We start from the raw sequence: 20,228 nt of genomic DNA on the forward strand, positions 1-20,228 counted from the left end.
ATTGTTTTGGGAGATGATTCTCAATGCATTTCAATGTTTCTGCGTGTCTTAAGAGCAGACACTGGCTGCTTTATTCCTGGCTTTTTTTTTTTTAATGTTTATTTACTTTTTGAGACAGAGAGACAGAGCATGCGTGCGAGACAGGCAGAGAGAAAGAGGGAGACCCAGAATCCAAAGCAGGTTCCAGGCTCTGAGCTGTCAGTACAGAGCCCCACACAGGGCTCGAACTCATGAGCCGTGAGATCATGACCTGAGCTGAAGTTGGACGCTCAACCGACTGAGCCCCCCAGGCGCCCCGTCCTGACTTTTTTTTAAGTACGTGCGTATAGCAGACCTTGGAAGCCAGAGATGATGGCTTCCTCAGAGCAAGGCTCTGAGGCTCCGAGGCTCAGAGCAAGGACAGGCTTGCTTGCTGCCCGTTTGTTACAGGTGGCTTGAGATTTCTCTTCTATAATGTAGCTCACTTTTGTATCATGTCCCTTGCCCCTCTTCAGGTTGCCTTTGGGGCTGAGGAATTTATGTAAGAAGGAAGGTCCTGTGGCTATTGTCATTGCTGTGAGAAATAAACTGTCATTTTTCTCGGACCAAGAATATCTTGTCTTCTGCCAACACCCAGGAAACTGGCATTCTGATTCCTTAGGTTTCAAGTAGAATAAAATGTTATCCCCTTGACATGGTTCTTGATGCGCTTGATATATTTTACACGTGTTATTAATCAACCGGCTTTAAAACAAAATAGTAGATTGTGTGTGCCCTGTGTCACATGCTCTGTTAGACCTGCATGGAAGGACGTAGATATTGAAGAGGTGCCACAGCTTGTCTGAGGGCCGGCTGCACATGGTCTGCGGCCTTAAGTTGTTCCTCTCGAAGGCAGTTTACCTAACATAACATTGAATACTGATTGAACACTTTTACTGTTTTGAGTGTAAATTAGTGTAATTTTTAATCTTTTTGTCTGTATGGGATTATTGAAATTTAAATTGTAGCAGGACCTTTAAGTTAAATGCTTTGATAATTTTCTTTTTGATAACATAACTAAAATGTTTTTTTTTTGTTTGTTTTTTAAGAGTTGTTCTCTGTGTACTTCAATCTGTACCTTAAACCTGCACAAGACATTAATAGAATTTTAGTGGCTAGAATAATTCATGCTGTGGCCAGAGGGTGCTGTTCGCAAACTGATGGATTGAATTCCAAATTGTTGGATTTCTTTTCCAAAGCGATTCATCATGCAAGGTAATCTAGTCTCGTTTTGTTCTGTATTGGAAATCTGTTTGATCTTTTTGCAAGTATATCTTTTATTTTCAGTGCGTGTGTGTGTGTGTGTGTGTGTGTTTTAATGTGTATTTATTTTGAGAGAGAGGGCAAGAGGGGAGGGACAGAGACAGAAAACCTTAAGCAGGTGCCATGCTATCAACCCAGAGCCCGACGTGGGGCTCAGACTCATGAACTGTGAGATCATGACCTGAGCTGAAATCGAGAGTCAAACGTTTAACTGGCTGAGCCACCCAGGTGCTCTGCAAGTCTGTCTTTTAGATCTAGCATCTGAAAATGTTACCAATTAAAAAAACAAAAACAAAAACATCGGCCCATTGTAGTAGAATTAGTAGATTCCTAAAGAAAGTATCACTCCAGCTATTCTTGAATATCCAAAGGCAGAACATGAAAATGATGTTTTTAGATGGGAGATCAGTGCTGCTTTATTAAAAAAGATAAATATCCTCTTAAGTAGTTTGATTTTCCCCATTTTTGAGAATAGATGTACTAAGAAAAAATGAACTCGTGTATTTTGGAAGTATCAATATCTTACGTTTGTGCTGCATTAGTCTATAATATGAAACATTGTATACATGGTGTTTGAGCAGCAGAGAGAGCTGGTGTCCTAGCACCAGATAATGTTGTTGCTGCCTGTAGTCCCACTAGGATTTGTTTCCTGAATAGTTCTGAAACTAAGGCTATTGTTATTTGAAGATTAGATACTTTTTTCTTTCCAGCGTGCAACTTCATAACTGTCTTCAGTGTTCATTGTCTTCCCTGTTAAGCGGAGTGTGTTTATTTTCTGTGACAGACAAGAGAAGAGCTCTGCAGGTCTAAACCACATCTTAGCAGCATTTGTTATCTTCCTCAAGACGTTGGCTGTTAACTTTCGAATTTGCGTGTGTCAGTTAGGAGATGAAGTTCTTCCTACCTTGCTTTATATTTGGACTCAACACAGACTTAATGATTGTTTAAAAGAAGTGATTATTGAATTATTTCAGCTGCAAATTTATATCCGTCATCCAAAGGGAGCTAAAACCCAAGAGAAAGGTAATAAAAGGCAGTTTTTGCTGTTTTGAATTTACTTCCTCATCGAAATGTAGGGGCTTAAGTATGAAAATTGTATTTGTAGGAGGTTATGACCTTATGGATTACTGTGCTTGATAATGGTATTAGTCACAGGGATATTTCTCACACTTTTTTTAGAATTTGAAGTTGTGGTAGCAAGTCATATTGTGCCGTTTGTTTAGTACATTGCTAGGCATCACGAGGAAACACAAATATGACGCGATGTCCCCTCTGGGAGCTGATGATGCAGCAGTTAGGTGCTAAAAGGTATTTCTCATACTATAGCGTAAAAGAGTTCAGAGAAGGCAGGGTCTTGTTTATTTACATGTGGCTTTTATTGGGAGGTAGAAAAGATAAATATGGACCCAAAGCAGTCAGATTAGTCAGTTCCTCAGGGAGATGTGTACATGCTGCTTTAAACCTCATACTTGATCCAGGCCCCTGTTTGCTGGGAATACCAGAAATGAATGATTTCTCCTCTTTGATACCTTTACCTTCGTTTTTCATCAAGAGAGTATTGCTGGTTAATACATATCGCATATTTGAAAGCAGCTAGGATAGTAGATCTTAAAAGTTCTCATCACAAGGAAGAACTTTTTTTGTTATGTAAGGTGTGTTAACTAGACTTAACTGTGGTCATTTCACAAGGTTATACAAATACTGATTAATTACGTTGTACACATGAAACTAACGTTGCATGTCAATTACACCTTCATAGAAAGAGTACTGCTGGGATGGTTTCGCTTCATTCAGTAGAAGGGAACTTTATTGGGCGGAACAGGAACTGAACGAGTTCCCCCATGCTCAGGCTGTGTTTACCTTTGGCCTTGTACTGGCCTTTGGTTGAATTCATCATGGCGAGCGTAATGACTGTGTTAGGAAATCATGCTACACTGAGTAATAGCAGCTAAAATGGAGGAAAACAGTTATAGCCAATTTTTTTCAAAAGTAGCAATGTTTAATGGGCTCTTCTAGTATGTGTAGTTAGAGTATTTGTGGCCCGAGAAACTACTGAAGTCAAAGAATGGCGGATTCTCTTAGTTTGTCATCTTTCACACAGCTTTCACCAGGATGAAGATCAGGCTTAATTTATGGGACGGCATGATATGTTCAGGATTTTAGTTAATGGTATATTTAGGATGAAAATTGACAGGATGGTGAGTTTGCCAGAAACACTAACGTAGTGTTAGACTGCGTCAGTAGATTTTATGGTTCTTTGTGGGGAGTAACAGCTCCTTTGTTACCCATCGGGTCAGATGACAGTGGGAGTATTCTGTCTACCAGATTTTGGACAGTCACCATTTGAAGAGAGATCTAGTAGACTGGAGTGTGTTTAGGGAAAGGTGACCAGAGTAATGAGAAGTCTGGGTAACATGTCATTTGTACACCAGTTAAAGGAACTGGTAACATTTTTCTCTAAATGATGTAGTGAGAACTTGGTCCTCATGTAAATGACAGAGCCTGTTAATTACATTTGCCTCAGGGTAGAGACACAGTTAAAGTTCGATTGAGATTTTCATTGAGTTGATCAGAGAAAAATCAGACTATTGAAGAATTTTATAGGAAACACAGGTAAGCTGAGCATGAAGCGGACACTTAGAAAGTAGAGTTTGGCAAGGATATTGTCACAAGAGGCATTAGTACTGAGTGGGCAGTTGGCCCAGTTTCCGCCTCAGTAGCTGAATGGTTTTGTGGGAGGTGGTGGGGCAAATGGAGTGTGTATGTACATTATATTCTCTTTTTTTGAATTACAGGTGCTTATGAATCAAATAAATGGAAAAGTATCTTATACAACTTATATGATCTGCTGATTAATGAGATAAGTCATATAGGAAGCAGAGGGAAATACTCTTCAGGATCCCGTAATGTTGCTGTCAAGGAAAACTTGATTGACCTGATGGCAGATATTTGTCACCAGGTACAGTTGGTTGCAATTTTCCATTAATTTCCTTTTATTTGGTGTTTTTTTTTTTTTTTTTTTTTTTTTTTAGAGATAGAGGATCTTAAGCAGGCTCCAGCGTGGAGCCTGATGCGGGTCTCCATCTCACGACTTGTGAGGTCTTGACCTGAGCCAAAATCTAGTTGGATGCTTAACCAACTGAGCCACCCAGGTGCCCTTTACTGGACTTTTCAAATGTGCGTTCTGATAGGAAACCTTGTCAAATTATTTTGTATATGTAGCTTTTCTGTTCAAAATACTGTAAATATTTGGAATTAATCTTCTGACTTAAAAAATAACTATTTTGCACATATGAACTTAGTAAAAACTAGGGATGAACTCTTCATTCTTAAAAGGTTGTCTGTAGAAAATCAGATTATGTTTCTTGTTTAAAATTTTCTTTTTCTACTGAGTTAGAAATCACATAGCATACAAGTACACAATTGAGTGGTTTTCAGTATTTTCACTATATTGTGCAAGCATCACCACTGTGTGATTCCAGAATATTTCCACTACTCCCCAAACAGACTCTGTACCTGTTAGCAGTCAGTCCCAGTGCCCAGCTTTTTTCAGTTTTTAGCAGCTAACCACTAAGCTCCTTTCTGTCTCTAAAGATTTGCTATTTTGGACATTTCATGTAAATGAAATAGAAACACAACTGTAAACTATGTGGAAACAACTTGTAGTCTTTCCTCCATGTTGTGCTAGGAACTAGTGGTTCATTCCTTTTTATTGCCTGATAATGTTTAGTAGTGTGGGTATTTTACATTTTGTTTGCCCGTTCATCAGTTGATGGCAGTTTTTTTTTTTTTAATGTTTTTTTTTTTTTTTTTTTTAATTTTTTTTTTTTTAACATTTTATTTATTTTTGAGACAGAGAGAGACAGAGCATGAACGGGGGAGGGGCAGAGAGAGAGGGAGACACAGAATCGGAAGCAGGCTCCAGGCTCTGAGCCATCAGCCCAGAGCCCGACGCGGGGCTCGAACTCACGGACCACGAGATCGTGACCTGAGCCGAAGTCAGACGCTTAACCGACTGAGCCACCCAGGCGCCCCTTTAATGTTTTTATTTTATGTTTGAGAGAGAGAGAGAGGGACTGAGTGTGAGTGGGGGAGGGGCAGAGAGAGAAAGACACAGAATCTGAAGCAGGCTCTAGGCCCTGAGCTGTCAGCACAGAGCCCAACGTGGGGCTCGAACCCACAAACTGCGAGATCATGACCTGAGCCAAAGTCGGATGCTTCACCGACTGAACCACCCAAGTGCCCCTATGGCTTAATGTTTCTTAAGTAAAACTTTTTCCCAGAAATTTGATTAACATCCTGGGTAATTTCATTTGTCAGATATTTTCTTAATGCTAAACTTAAAATACTTTTTTTTAATTAAAAAAGCTTTTTTAAATTTAATCCCATTGAAAATACAGATTTTTGCTTGGTAATATGTGCTTCCTGGAGAGCTGTTACAGTCCTGTAAAATGTTTGTTCATTACTATGTTATCATACTTATATATTTCCATAATTTATTACTTTTGCTCTATTACTTTGCTGTGTCTAATTTGAGGAGGAACATTTTTTCCCTCATGAACTATTAGAAAACAGGAACAGTGTAAAAAAACAAAAAAAGTAAGTTGTCTTTTTGTTATTTTACAGGTTTTTAATGAAGATACCAGATCTTTGGAGATTTCTCAATCTTACGCTATCACACAAAGAGAACTTAATGATTACGGTGCAACTTGCAAAAAGAGGAAAATAGAATTAGGCTGGGACGTAATAAAAGATCATCTTCAGAAGTCACAGAATGATTTTGATCTTGTGCCTTGGTAAAATGTTACCTTTTTCAGTGTCATCCTGGTCTCATTTAGTTTTTCTTACGAGACCTCTACTACGACAGCCTGGCCATAACTAGGTCATCTGTCCACTCCTAAACCAGTCATTGGCAGAGGGGAAGGTGGTTGCTGGGACGTGTTGAGGTCCACCACCGTGGCTCATGTGCTGGAGCCGGGGCCACGGCCTTAGCAAAGGAGATGGGGGGACAGCAGCCTGGGAGACAGTCATGTGTGGCTCGTGGAATTTCCTGAGTTGTGCATCTCAACATAGACATTTTAGCAGGTACAGCACCTGCTAGTAAAAGTAGCTTGGGAAGAAATTAAAGATGGCATTCAGAAATCACAGAATAATTTGGACCTCTTGCCACAATAAAAGGTTGTCTTTTTAAAATTTTGCTGGGTACAGCATACACAGTTACTTAAATGATTAAATTGTTGACTTCTGTGATAACATAAAATACTAGGTTTGGTAGGAGTCTTTAGAATTCATCCAGTCCACCCTGTTCGTTTTATCAAACTGAGGAAGGTTCCGCAGCTTGAACAAGGACACTTAGAAATTTGTAGGTGACAGTCAAGCTTCTGTGATCCCTGCCTCCGTTTTCCCCATGTTGATGTAATAGTTAAATATAATTGCGTTGTGGGGGAAAGCGTCTTGATTTAGATACCTAGTGTTTGAGCTCATGTTTATTTTATATAGTGGAGAATCCCTATTTCAGATTCTTCAATTTGTTCATTTCCTGCAGGGTTATTTATTGAATACTTGCTTTGTGCCAAGCATTATAGATGCAAGGATGAATAAGATAAAGTTCTTCTTCTTGAGCAGGATGCATTCTAAGAATTCACAGCAAATATTTTTTGACTTAACCAACATCTAGGAAGAATAGTTGTTTGGCTTTTTTGTTCTTGTTTTAGAGGAATAGTCTTCGTGGCTAAAGAGCAAGGATGGGTGTGATAATTCAGAAGTAGAAAATTGGGTCATTTAGGGGCGTCTAGGTGGCTCAGTCAGTTAAACATCTGACTCTTGATTTCGGCTCAGGTCATGATCTTACAATTCGTGAGACTGAGCCCCACATCAGGCTCTGCACTGACAGTATGGAGCCTGCTTGGGATTCTCTCTCTCTCTTTCTCTCTGCCCCTCCCTTGCTTGCTCTCTTGCTCAAAATAAATAAATTTTATTAAAAAAAAAATTGGAGCATCTGGGTGGCTCCATCAGTTGGGCTTTCAACTTTGGCTCAGGTCATGATCTCATTGTCCGTGGGGTTCGAGCCTCACTTCGGGCTTTGCTCTGACAGCATGGAGCCTACTTTGGATTCTCTGACTCTCTCTCTCTCTGCCCCTGTGCCACTTGTGTGCTCTCTCTCTCTCTTTCAAAAATAAACATTAAAAAATTAGCAAAAAAAATATGGGGCGCCTGGGTGGCTTGGTCGGTTAAGCGTCCGACTTCGGCTCAGGTCATGATCTCACGGCCCGTGAGTTCGAGCCCTGCGTCGGGCTCTGTGCTGACCACTCAGAGCCTGCAGCCTGTTTCAGATTCTGTGTCTCCCTCTCTCTCTGCCCCTCCCCTGTTCATGCTCTGTCTTTCTCTGGCTCAAAAACAAATGTTGAAAAAAAAAAATAAAAAAAAAAAATTAACAAAAAAATAAATAAAAGAAAGTTGATAATTTACTTTTTATTTATTTTTAAGTAGGCTTCAGTGTGGGGCTCACACTCCCAGCCCTGAGATCAAAAGTTGCATGCTCTACCTACGGAGCCAGTCAGGTGCACTTACCTTTAGTTACTCCTCAGAATTTTTGTGTAAGGGAAATATGACAGCTCCCCTACCTGGCCAAAAAGTTGTCATTCTTCCTGCCACTTTAGGAAGTAGGGCTTAATAAATACTAAGAGCCTTTTATTTGGAGAGTAGTATGGAAAGTAATGATGGTGATTCTTTAGGATATTGTAAAGGTGCTATGTCTGTAGATTTATTTTCTGTTAGCTTGTTAATAGACTTGAATCATTTTCAAATTAATTACACTTTTTTCTTTTAGGTTACAGATTGCAACCCAATTAATATCAAAATATCCTTCCAGTTTACCTAACTATGAGTTGTCACCATTACTGATGATACTGTACCAGCTTCTGCCTCAGCAGCGACATGGGGAGCGCACGCCGTACGTGTTACGGTGCCTTGTGGAGCTTGCATCGTGTCAAGGCAAGAAATCAGACCTGGAAAGCTCACAGAAATCAGATTTATTGAAACTCTGGACTAAAATTTGGTCTATTACTTTTCGCGGTATAAGTTCTGAACGAATACAAGCTGAAAACTTTGGCTTACTTGGAGCTATAATTCAAGGTGGTTTAATTGAGGTTGATAGAGAATTCTGGAAGTTATTTACTGGGTCAGCCTGCAGACCTTCATGGTAGGTTGATTTATGTATTGTATTAGATTTTTATATATACATATACTTCTTTTTTTCCCCTCTGGTTTTTGTAGTTTTTCACTTCAGTTAAAAATATGTTAAATTCTGGGGGTGCCTGGGTGGCTCAGTCGGTTGGGCATCTGACTTCGGCTCAGGTCATGATCTCCCTGTTCCCGAGTTCGAGCCTGGCTTCAGGCTCTGTGCTGACAGTTCGGAGCCTGGAGCCTGCTTCAGACTCTGTGTCTCCCCGCTCTCTACTCCTCTCCCACTCATGCTGTGTCTGTGTCTCTCAAAAATAAACATTTAAAAGAAAAAAACCAAAGAGATTCAAATTGTTCTTGAGGGAAAGAATGTGGACAGGAGATGGTAACTTAAAATTGGTGCATTGCTGCTTTTCCTGCAAGAATATATAGGTAGCATTTATAGTCTCCTCTTGCAGTGCTTTTCTCCCATTGTTGACTCTCCTATTCTGTCACTCAAGGGTGGGGAACGCTTTGTCATTCTTTCATCACATTTAATCTAATTTTGGTTATTCTCGTGATGGCACTTACTGCAGAAAGAAAACATATAACTATTAGGACTGGGCCCGGGGTGGTGGTGGGGGGAAAGCTTATTTTTAACAACAGCGCCCTCTGTTTTGTTGTAGTTCTGCAGTGTGCTGCTTGACTTTGGCCCTGACCATCTGCGTTGTTCCAGAAACAATAAAGACAGGAGTGGAGCAGAATACATGTGAAGTAAATAGAAGTTTTTCGTTAAAGGAATTGATAATGAAATGGCTCTTATTCTATCAGTTAGAGGATGACTTTGAAGACAGTACCGAGCCGCCCCCAGTTCTTCACAGGTGATTTGAATTCATTAGCATCCAGCTCCTTTTTGTATGGGGAGGTACCGGAGGCTTGTGCTTGTTTGATACTCGATGGCTTGTCGCACAGTGGTAATGTGGGGTTTCTGAGACCTTACCCCAGATATTAAACAGTCCCTTTGTTTTTCCAGTGTTCTGTGTCTTTGTGCTTGGATGTCTTCATGTCCTTTTACTTTGTTTTTATCTCTGCTGAGACAGTGAGAACACAGGGGGATGTGCCTGAATAATACGAATTATAATTCTTTGAGCACTTCCGTGTTCCTTTGTGATTTTCTGTGAGTAGGTTCATCCGCATGTATGTCTGATGCAGCCGTATCCCGGAATCAGAACGGGAGTATCTTGTGCGTGACGGGTGTTAAATTAATGGGGGGAGGAAACTGGAGACAGTCAAAATGGGGCTTAAGCCCCAGAACGGGGAGCAGCTTGACCCTGTAACCTTTCCACAGCTGGTGGTCAGGACTGAAGGAGTAGAGGATGGGATTTTCTGGGTCCTAGTGCTTTTGTTTTAATTTCACAATCTGTTTCAGATACAATTTTTAAAAATTAGATGAGTCTGCTGCCAGGAAGTATTGAAAATTATAGTAACATAAAATAAACGTATGCTTCTTAATTCTTGTTTTAGATGTTAAAAAATTCAGAAACGATGAAAGAAAGTGATGTCAAGATTTACAACCAAACATGGATATTTAAGTATAAACAATGCATTCAATGGGTGTTGGTCTTCTAAGTGAAGATTTTTTTTTAATTTTCCTTTGTAGTAATTTTCCTCATCTTGCACTGGAGAAAATTCTTGTGAGTCTCACTATGAAAAACTCTAAAGCTGCAATGAATTTTTTCCAAAGAGTGCCAGAATGGTATGTTATCTAATAGAGTTCTGTATTCGTTTAAGCTATGGCTGTTAATTACAAAGATGATAATTTTAGCAGGGTAGTAGCTACATCTTAAAAATTATGAACTAAGTTGATCAATTAAAGAAAATTCCATCTCTGAGCCAGGGAAAAAGCTGCTTTTAATTCAGTGATAGTCATCTGCGTTCTATAATTTTAGATCCTGTCGACTGGTTTTTATTTTTTTTTTTTATTTTTATTTTTATTTTTTTTATTTTTTTTTAAATTTTTAATGTTTGTTTATTTTTGACAGAGAGAGAGAGAGACAGAGCATGAGTGGGGGAGGGGCAGAGAGAGAGGGAGACACAGAATTTGAAGCAGGCTCCAGGCTCTGTCAGCACAGAGCCCTATGTGGGGCATGAACCCACAGACCACGAGATCATGAACTGAGCTGAAGTCGGACGCTCAACTGACTGAGCCACCCAGGCGCCCCTGTCGACTGGTTTTTAACGCCGTGTAGTATAGCGTGGCAACTCATGCCAATGGAAGAAATAGAATAGTTGTCATGGGTGGTTAAGACATGAGTTTTTTAAAGATGTGACCCATTTTTGTGTGCCATGTAAAATCTGTTCGTTTTAAAATTAATGGTAATGGAGGATAGGTCAAAGTAAAAATAAGTCTAAAAACCTCATTTTAGTTGATTGACTCAAGAGGCCCCTGTTTGTCACTGTGGCGGAAAATGACTCACTAGTATTAAGATTCCTGATCTCCCTTGAGAGGGCATAGCATGAAAAACTCCTCCATTTTGGAGAAATCAAAGCGGAAAAAAGGAAAGTGTTTTCAGATAATGTTTATCTTAGTGTTTGTACCTGGTGCTATTAATGTTTTCTTTTTAATGTTTTTGACTTTGCCTTTGAAATTATAACCTATGTGTCTTTCATCCATGTGTTAGTGGAATTTGCTATTGCAAAATGAAAGCTGGTACACGAGCGTAGCCATTCCAAAGCCGAGAAGCCTTTAAAAAGACTAATCCGTTAATTGTGTAAGCAGTCTGTAAAGTAGATGCTAAGTTAAAGTTTTCATTTGTGATATATTGCTGCTGCGTGGAGGTGAAGCAGTTAGTCACTTGATTGTACATTTAAGGTCTTACTCTCTTGAAGTGAACAACACCACAAAGATGCAGAGGAGTCTTCATTCTCAGAAATTGAAGAACTGTTTCTTCAGACAACTTTCGACAAGATGGATTTCTTAACCATTGTGAAGGAATGTCCCATAGAAAAGCTCCAGTCCAGTGGAGGCATTTCTGTCCACCAGAACCTCAAGGAATCACTGGATCGCTGTCTTCTGGGGTTATCAGAACAGCTTCTAAATAACTACTCCTTTGAGGTGAGATTTTCAGAAGAACTAAAGCCTACATCTGACTCAACTTTGGTGGACTGTTAGGAAGGAGAAACAGGCAGAAGGGGCCCTGAGGATGGTGACAGGCTTAATTAAAAAAAGCATAGTGACAGTACATGCGTACAAATAGGGAAGACTTACTACAAGAGCAGAAAGACCCAAGAAGAATAATTTGTGTTTCTTTTGTACCAGGAGTTCCAGTAGATGTTAAAGAAGTAGAATTCTTTGTGTGGGTGCGTGCGGAACAATAATGGTTTGGAGCATAGGGATTATATGATGAGAAAGAACCTCTCAACTGAGAGGAGGGAGAGGTTACAATAACAGACAAGAACATCATTTAAACTGATCTAAAAGATCTTGGTGACACTTGAAGAGGGAGAAGTGTTAATAAAATGTAATAAATGATCTAGCAATCACCCATAGTTTAGAGGTCACTCGTAATTTCTCATAAATCATTTTCTTCACTGTCTTAAGATCACACATTCTCTTGGGGCGCCTGGGTGGCTCAGTTGGTTAAGTGTTCGTCTCTTGATTTTGGCTCAGGTCATGATCTCGTGGTGAGATTGAGCCCCGCGTTGGGTGTTGGGCTCCACGCTAGCAATGGAGCCTGCTTGAGATTCTCTCTCTCTCTCTCTCTCTCTCTCTCTCTCTCTCTCTCTCTCTTTTTCTTTCTCTCTTTCTCAAAGAAAAAAAAAGATCACAAATTTTCTTTGTGTGTACCATTCTCTTGCTGAAACTCCCGTTATTTTTGACGTGAAATAAATATCTTTCTACCCATTTTTGTGTGTTCAAAATCATCCACATGTCAAAATCCTGCTAAAGCCTTTTTTAGATAATCTCAGCCATAATAATTCATCTTTTGATTTTCACAGTACTTAGTATTTCTCAAAAAAAATTTTTTTAATGTTTTATTTTTGAGAGAGAGCGTGAGTGGGGGAAGAGAGAGGGAGACAGAATCTGAAGCAGGCTGCAGGCTCTGAGCTGTCAGCATAGAGCTTGATGTGGGGGCTTGAACTCGAGGACCAAGATATCATGACCTGAGCCAAAGTTGGATGCTCAACCGACTGAGCCACCTGGGCGCCCCTACTATTTCTTTTTAAAGTAACTCTTAGTATATTCCTTGTCCCATGGATATTTGTGTGTATGTTTTATACGCAGATGTTTCAGGCCATGCTGTAAATCTCCTTAAAGGACATCTGTATTTTTGTTAATCTTTGGATCTTCCACAATGCCTTGTTATATTGTAAATGGTGAAATATTTGTTGAATAAAATAAAATCTGCAAGTTAGAGGAGTGAATTCGGTAGCCAGGGATGATGACCCACAGAACCAGAGAAGAGATAGTGTGTCTGTTTCATATGTCTTATCCTTAGTTACTGACATTCTGCTAGATCACGCTTGTAACCATTTTCGTGACAAAGTAATACAGTCTTCTGTGTTTTCCCCTAAAATGACATTTCCTACAATATAGGAACAGAGCAATCTGGAAATGTTATTTTTCTGTGTAGCCATTGCAGATTTGTAAATAATTGTGTAAATTTGGCTGAGTGATAGCTACTTGCAAAATTTGTGCTAGTTTCTAGAATCTAAAAAGCTGAGTAAGTCGGGGTTCTTATCTTTCTGAAGCTCAAAATGTCATTTTAATATCTCTTTATATGAATCTGATTTCTACTCCTATTCAAAGAGTTATAGACTTTTATTTGTGTATTATTTTTTTTCTTTCCACTGTACCTCAAATATTAAGGGCCTTTGTGTACAGTACATTGTGCTACTGTAAGAGGAGATAGATGCCTAACTTGGCCATTAGGAGATAGTTTTGTTTTTCCCAAGATTTCTACTTATCACAACTCCGCAGGGATCTCTTAGATGTTTTTAGAGATAATCACAATTATGCCACTATTAAATCAGTTAACTAGTTTCTTAATGTGTACCTAAGATTTGTTCCTACAAAAGATAACTGTGGTACTCAAAATTATTTGTGAAACGTGTATATTTTTTCTTTCTTGTTTCACTTGAAGTCTACAGATGCAGAAACGCTTATCCGATGTTCAAGTCTTGTGGTGGGTGTTCTTGGCTGCTATTGTTACATGGGTGTAATAGCTGAAGAGGAAGCATATAAATCAGAGTTGTTCCAGAAAGCCAAGGTATGAGAATTCATTCTGTTCACATTCTGGATAAATATGAGTGCAATGTATTCCTGGGGAAATTGGTATATTTGCTTGAGAAAACATAAAAACTTCTACATAGGGTAACCTTTTCTCTTTGGTTTATGCTGTCTGAGAGAAATGGAACTATCCATCCTTCCTTAAAACTTGATTTTAACCCAACTATACGTAGAGTAATTGAAATAGTATCACATTAACACTTAATCTTGTTAAAGAAAAATACTGACTTGTATGGGCACTTTTAAACGTTTTTTTCTGTGATCAGTTATCCTAAAGAATCCTTGACTGAGTGTTAAGCAGTTTTGCTGGACACATGAAACTTACTTTCATCTCTGAGTCCTGTTCTGTCAGCGTGTGGTTTGTAAGGAGAACAGAGTATACGTTAAGTCATTAAAAACACTGTTAATTGTTACTATGACTTTTAATTGCTCTGGATAGCCAAGTATAACTTAAGAACACTAATTTTATTTCTTAAGTAGACTTTGAAGAGCAATCCCTAAACTGTCATTTTAACTAGAGTTTGGATTTTTTCTTCTTTTATCAATAGTCTCTCATGCAGTGTGCCGGAGAAAGTATCACTGTGTTTAAAAATAAGCCCCATGAAGAATCTAGGATTGTCTCGCTGAGAAATTTGATGCATCTCTGTACACGTTGCTTGTCTAACTGTACCAGGGTAAGGTGTTCTTACTTCACTATGTGGTCACTCAGCGTGGTGGATAACTGGGTGCTGGTGGTACTGTTTTTTGGTCCATTTGTAATTTACAATTAAGTGGAATGTAAATAAAGGTAGCATCCACAGGAATAAAGCAACAGGTGATCTGAGTTTCTCAGGAACGAATTTCATCATTTCAGGAAGGTTTCTGGGATTACCACTTTTATAGACAACTCCAGAGGCAACTCTTTTATGGCCAGCGTATTTTCTTTCATTTAGTAAAAACTTGTTGACTGTGGCCATGTGAGGTGCATACCACTGTACCGGGGCTAGTGAGCACCATGAAGATAGAGAACTCCAGCACATGCCTTGTTCTCTTTTGCCCAGATAGTCTTGTAGAACCCTGGGCACAAAGAGTGTTGCTCTGTGTCATCTTTGTTTCGATTTGGAATAGGCCTAAGTTGTACCTGAGCCAGGCCAGAGTGTCAGTCACAGTTGCAAAGCAAGTTTTTCGAAAGCCAATGATAACTACATGGCTACATAACAATATTACCAGCACATATTTTTAATTTTATAATGTGTTTTTCTTTTTGTTTTAACTAAAAAAACATAATGTGTTTTTCTGTGTTTTTCTGTAAATGGGGAAGGAGAGAAATGGAAGTATGAATTCAAACTTACAGTTACCACTTGTGTTTAGGGTCAGTAGTCAGTATTTTACTTTAATGTTTATACACAATATACTTAAATGTGCTGTAGTTATTACTCTAAGAAAAGAGGTTAGTGTTGTTGATGCAGTTTATATCTTGGCCCTGATGGTAAACTGATCATCCATGCTTCTCATGATAGAGAATTTCCAGTGTCAAAGAAAATTGGTATTTCATTTAAGATAGAGAAGATATTGTCTGCCAAGAATAAGTTTTTATTTTTTTGCTTGCTTGTGTTTTTGTCTTCATTACAGCCCAGTCCAAGTAAGATTGCATCTGGATTTTTCCTGAGATTGTTGACATCAAAGCTAATGAATGATATTGCAGATATTTGTAGAAGTTTAGTAAGTATGCGTGTTTTACCACCCTGTTTCATTGATTCTTTGATTCTTTTTTCGTTGATACCTCTCTTCGGTAGGTATTCATCTCACGATATATGGCACCTTATGTATTTTTAAATGTGGAAATTGAAGTTATTTGGTTTTGGAGGGGAATATATTCTTTGCTTCTTAATATCAGTACATACTGGTTGGCTTTTAGTTTTTCAGTAATTAGTAATAGACTGAATGATTGTAAAGTAATCATCCAGGCTTACACTTATTTCTATGTAACACTATACCAGAATTCAAAATAATTGTTTATCTTTAAAAATAAAAACAAAAACTGTGTCAGACGAACAACACCTTCTCATCATGGCATTGACTTTTCTTCCATCCATACAAATGGGCTTTTGCTACATGTATTCTTTAGTCTAGAACAGTGCCTGGCACGTACATTACATACTCAAATGTATGTTGAATGAAAAATATTCTGTAATTTGGTCATTTTTCTATGTTGCTACATGCTGCTGTTTTTTATTTATTTATTTATTTTTTAATGTATATTTATTTTTGAGAGACAGAGACAGAGCATGAGCAGGGGAGGGGCAGAGAGAGAGAGGGGGAGACACAGAATCTGGAACAGGCTCCAGGCTCCAAGCTGTCAGCACAGAGCCGGACGCAGGGCTTGAACTCACGAACTGCGAGATCATGACCTGAGCCGAAATCAGATACCCAATTGACTGAGCCACCCAGGCGCTCCTACTTGTTTTTTTAAAGTAGCATTGTATCTCATTATATGGGAATGGTATATATGTATTTTTAGTCCATCTGACCTTAGCATTAGATGTCGTTTCTATTTTGTTGTTGTTACAGAGAGTTTTGTGGTAAAGATTCTTGTATTTTTGTCTACTAGTATGTGTGTATATCATGAATGTAGAATAAATTCTAGCAGCGGAATTGCTTGTTTAAAAGGAATGCGAATTTTACTTTTTGATGGATATTGTCAATTTCCTCAAAAAGTCATACCAATTTATACTTTTCCCCATATGTTCATGACATTTCGGTGTTATAAAGCTCATTGTAAGAAATTATTTTTAAGGTTTGCGTATCATTGTTGTATATACATACTACAGTTTATCCATTTTTTATTGTTAGACATTTAATAGAAATAATACTGCAGCATTCATACATGTGAATGTTGAATTGTTTGATTAGGTGAATTTTAACTAAAACATGCTTCTGGAAGAAGCCAATTTAAACATCTTTGTTTTTCTTCTCTGAAGGCATCCTTCAGCAGAAAGCCGTTTGACTATGGAGAAGTGGAATCAGTGGAAGATGATCCTGACGAAAGTCTGATGGAGGCGGAGGATCAGTCATCCATGAGTCTATTCAGTGATTACCCTGCCGGCAGTGTTAGTGATGCTAACGTATCTGGAGAGGGTCAAAATACTATTGGTAAATACGCATTTACTGCTTGGGATTTCTTTTTCCCTTTGTATTGATTTGGCATTACGAAAGGCCTCAGAGATACCAATTTTTTGCCCATTTTATTTTCCCTTCTATAGTCTGCTGGGATTGGTTCCCTTCTGTGTACCTTAGATTTCTCTGATTTTGAATTGAATTTATTAGTTACCTGTGTTATTCTTCATCTAAGGAATTTAAAATAGATTATTTGGAAAACAAAGCAGGAGAGTGAAAACACCCCTGGGGCCATCGCTTTTAACCTTTTTTGTCTTTTTGGAATCAGCATCAACCGTTCACGTGTTTTTTTATGCCTTCATTTCCTTTTAACAACTGTGAGCATTTTTTTTCATTAAGCTTTATTGGTAGTTATACTTAAAAAAAATTTTTTTTAATGTTTATTTTTGAGAGAGAGCAAGAGAGAGAGAGAGAGAGATTTAGAGCAGGGGAGGGACAGAGAGAGAGGGAGACACAGAATCTGAAGCACGATCCGGGCTCTGAACTGTTAGCAGAGAGCCCAATGCGGGGCTCAAACCCACGAACTGTGAGATATGACCTGAGCAGAAATCGGATGCTTAACTGACTGAGCCACCCAAGTGTCCCGATCATTGTACTTTTTAATGGCTTCATTGTATCCAAATTAACATATGTACCATAACTCACGTGACCATTTTTTTTTTTGTCACAAGTGTGGGTTCCTCTCTGTTTCGCTGTACTTGGCAGTGCTTCTGTGAATGTTTGTATAGATTATTTATTGATGACAGAATCCTAGAGTAACTTTTCATGAAGAATTTTGAAGCTTTTAGTGTTTAATCACTTTCACCATAATTTTGCTTTCCGTAGACTTTCATCCCTCTCTTTTTTTTTTGTAGACTGGAAAATGTTTGAGTTAATGTTCAATATATGTGTGTTGTGTCCCTCTCTTAGTTTTAATAAGTGCTTTTTATTCAGGTGCCATGAATCCTTTAGCTGAAGAACATCTTTCAAAGCAAGATCTACTTTTCCTCGACATGCTCAAGTTCTTGTGTATGTGTGTAACTACCGCTCAGACTAGTACCGTGTCGTTCAGAGCAGCTGACATTCGGAGGAGACTGTTAATGTTAATTGATTCCAGCATGCTGGACCCTGCTAAATCCCTCCACCTGCACATGGTGAGTTCAGGGAAAGTGACACACCTTCAGTTCCGTCTGATGTTGCTGGATAGAGTATATGGTACTTGTGATGGTTTGAACCTGCTTCCTTGAGGAACAAATCTGACGCCAGTTATAAAAATGCTAGTTATAAAAAAATGCTGGTTATAAAAATATAACAATCTGATGCTAGTTATAAAATAGACTTTTTCTTTTCATGTACTGTGAAAAAATTTTAAGTGGATAGTGAAACATTAAAACTCGGTTGGACTTTGGATACATTTATTATTTTTAGTTATAATTAATTATTGTAAATTACTTTAAAGTAGGCCAAGACTCCCGAGTAAAAATAATACATACCTTGTAGTTGAATTCTGAGTCTTGCCTTGACCTTATTTACATGTTGTAGATATTTTTAGATGTAATTTCAAGATGACAGTAAAGTAATGATACTACAAGAATTCCCATATTTCCTTCACACGCTTCCACAGGTAACATTTTACCACATCTGCCTTTTTAGTAATTCTCTATCCTTGCCTCAAATTGTCATGCATTTTCAGTCTCTTTCAATCTGGAACAGTTCTTTAGTCTTTCCTTAGGACGTTCGTATTTTTGAATAGTATAGGCATTTGTCCTTCTCTTTTTTTCACTTGCACACACCACACAGTGCTCATCACAACAGTTGCCCTCCCAATACCCATCAGCCGTCTAGCCCATCCCCCTGCCCACCTCCCTTCCAGGAACCCTCAGTTTGGTTTTGGTTAAGAGTCTGTTTTATGGTTTGCCCCTCTCCCCGCCCCCCCATGTGTCTCTTCAAATCAGTATGTTTTTTTAATGTTTCTTTATTTTGAGAGAGAGGGAGGGAGAGAATATGAATGGGGCAGGGGCAGAGAGAGAGAGAGAGAGAGAGAGAGAGAGAGAGAGAGAGAGAGAGAGAGAGATTCCCAAGCAGGCTCCACGCTCTTAGTGTGGAGCCCAGTGTAGGGTTCCACTCCATGAACCGTGAGATATGACCTGAGCCGAAATCAAGAGTCAGACGCTCAACCGAGTCACCCAGGCGCCCCTCGAATCAGTATTTTTACATCCTTCAGGTAAATACCTAATAATGCAACCGTTAGGTCATAGGGTAGTTAGTTGTATTCTTAACTTTTTGAGGAACCTCCATGCTGTTTTCCAGAGTGACTACACCAGTTTGCATTCCCACCAACAGTGTAAGAGGGTTCTGCTTTCTCCTTATGCTAGCCAATACCTGTTGTTTCCTCTGTTGTTAATTTTAGCCATTCTGACAGGTATCAGGTGGTATCTCATTGTGGTTTAGGTTTGTGTTTCCCTGATGATGAGTGATGTTGAGCATCTTTTCATGTGTCTGTTAGCCATCTGGATGTCTTCTTTGGAAAAGTGTGTATTCATATCTTCTGCCCATTTCTTAACTGGATTATTTTTTGGGGTGGTGTGTTGAATTTGCTAAGTTTGCTGTAGATTTTGGATACTAACCCTTTATCCGATATGTCATTTACAAATACCTTCTTCCATTCCATAGACTGCCCTTTAGTTTTGTTGATGGTTTCCTTCACTGTGCAGAAGGTCTTTATTTTGATGAAGTCCCAGTGGTTCATTTTTGTTTTTGTTTCCCTTGCTTCCGGAGATGTGTCTAATAAGTTGCTATGGCTGGGGTGAAAGAGGTTGCTGCCTGTGTTCTCCTGTAGGATTTTGATGTTCGTGTCTTACATTTAGGTCCTTCAACCATTTTGAATTTTTTTGTGTATGGTATAAGAAAGTGGTCCAGTTTTATTCTTCATGTTGCTGTCCAGTTTTCCCTACACATTTGCTGAAGAGACTGTCTTTTTTCCATTGAATATTATTTCCTGCTTTTTTGAAAATTAGTTGACCATATAATTGTGGGTCCATTTCTGGGTTTTCTATTCTGTTCCATTGACTTACGTGTCTGATTTTGTGCCAGTACCACACTTCCTGGATGACTACAGCTTTGTAGTATAGCTTGAAATACAGAATCGTGATGACTCCCGTTTTGGTTTTCTTTTTCAAGATTGCTTTGGCCATTTGGGGTTGTTGGTAGTTCCATACCAATTTTAGGATTGTTTGTTCTAGCTCTGTGAAAAATGCTGGTTGTATTTTGATAGGGATTGCATTAAATGTATGGATTGCATTAAATAGTATAGACTTTTTAATGATGTTTGTTCTTCCAATCCATAAGCTTGGAATGTTTT

General features: G+C 38.7%; 1 protein-coding gene across 7 annotated transcripts in view; it reads left to right on the forward strand.

The window, feature by feature from the left end:
* The window catches only part of ATM (ATM serine/threonine kinase), a 129,944-nt gene that overhangs the window by 21,749 nt on the left and 87,967 nt on the right, over positions 1-20,228 (forward strand). For 6 of the 7 annotated variants that reach the window (XM_042906231.1, XM_042906230.1, XM_042906233.1 and 3 more), the window contains 13 exons: positions 1,068-1,233; positions 2,066-2,304; positions 4,077-4,240; positions 5,908-6,077; positions 8,111-8,482; positions 9,129-9,323; positions 10,103-10,198; positions 11,332-11,557; positions 13,587-13,712; positions 14,281-14,406; positions 15,344-15,433; positions 16,693-16,864; positions 17,822-18,021. In XM_042906231.1, coding sequence (XP_042762165.1) covers positions 1,068-1,233; positions 2,066-2,304; positions 4,077-4,240; positions 5,908-6,077; positions 8,111-8,482; positions 9,129-9,323; positions 10,103-10,198; positions 11,332-11,557; positions 13,587-13,712; positions 14,281-14,406; positions 15,344-15,433; positions 16,693-16,864; positions 17,822-18,021 — 2,342 coding nt within the window. Of the gene's footprint in view, positions 1-1,067; positions 1,234-2,065; positions 2,305-4,076; positions 4,241-5,907; positions 6,078-8,110; positions 8,483-9,128; positions 9,324-10,102; positions 10,199-11,331; positions 11,558-13,586; positions 13,713-14,280; positions 14,407-15,343; positions 15,434-16,692; positions 16,865-17,821; positions 18,022-20,228 lie in introns of those variants that run through there. The other variant, XM_042906236.1, reaches the window with a different exon arrangement.

The sequence above is a fragment of the Panthera leo genome, chromosome D1 (genome assembly GCF_018350215.1).
Source record: "Panthera leo isolate Ple1 chromosome D1, P.leo_Ple1_pat1.1, whole genome shotgun sequence".
NCBI lineage: Eukaryota > Metazoa > Chordata > Mammalia > Carnivora > Felidae > Panthera > Panthera leo.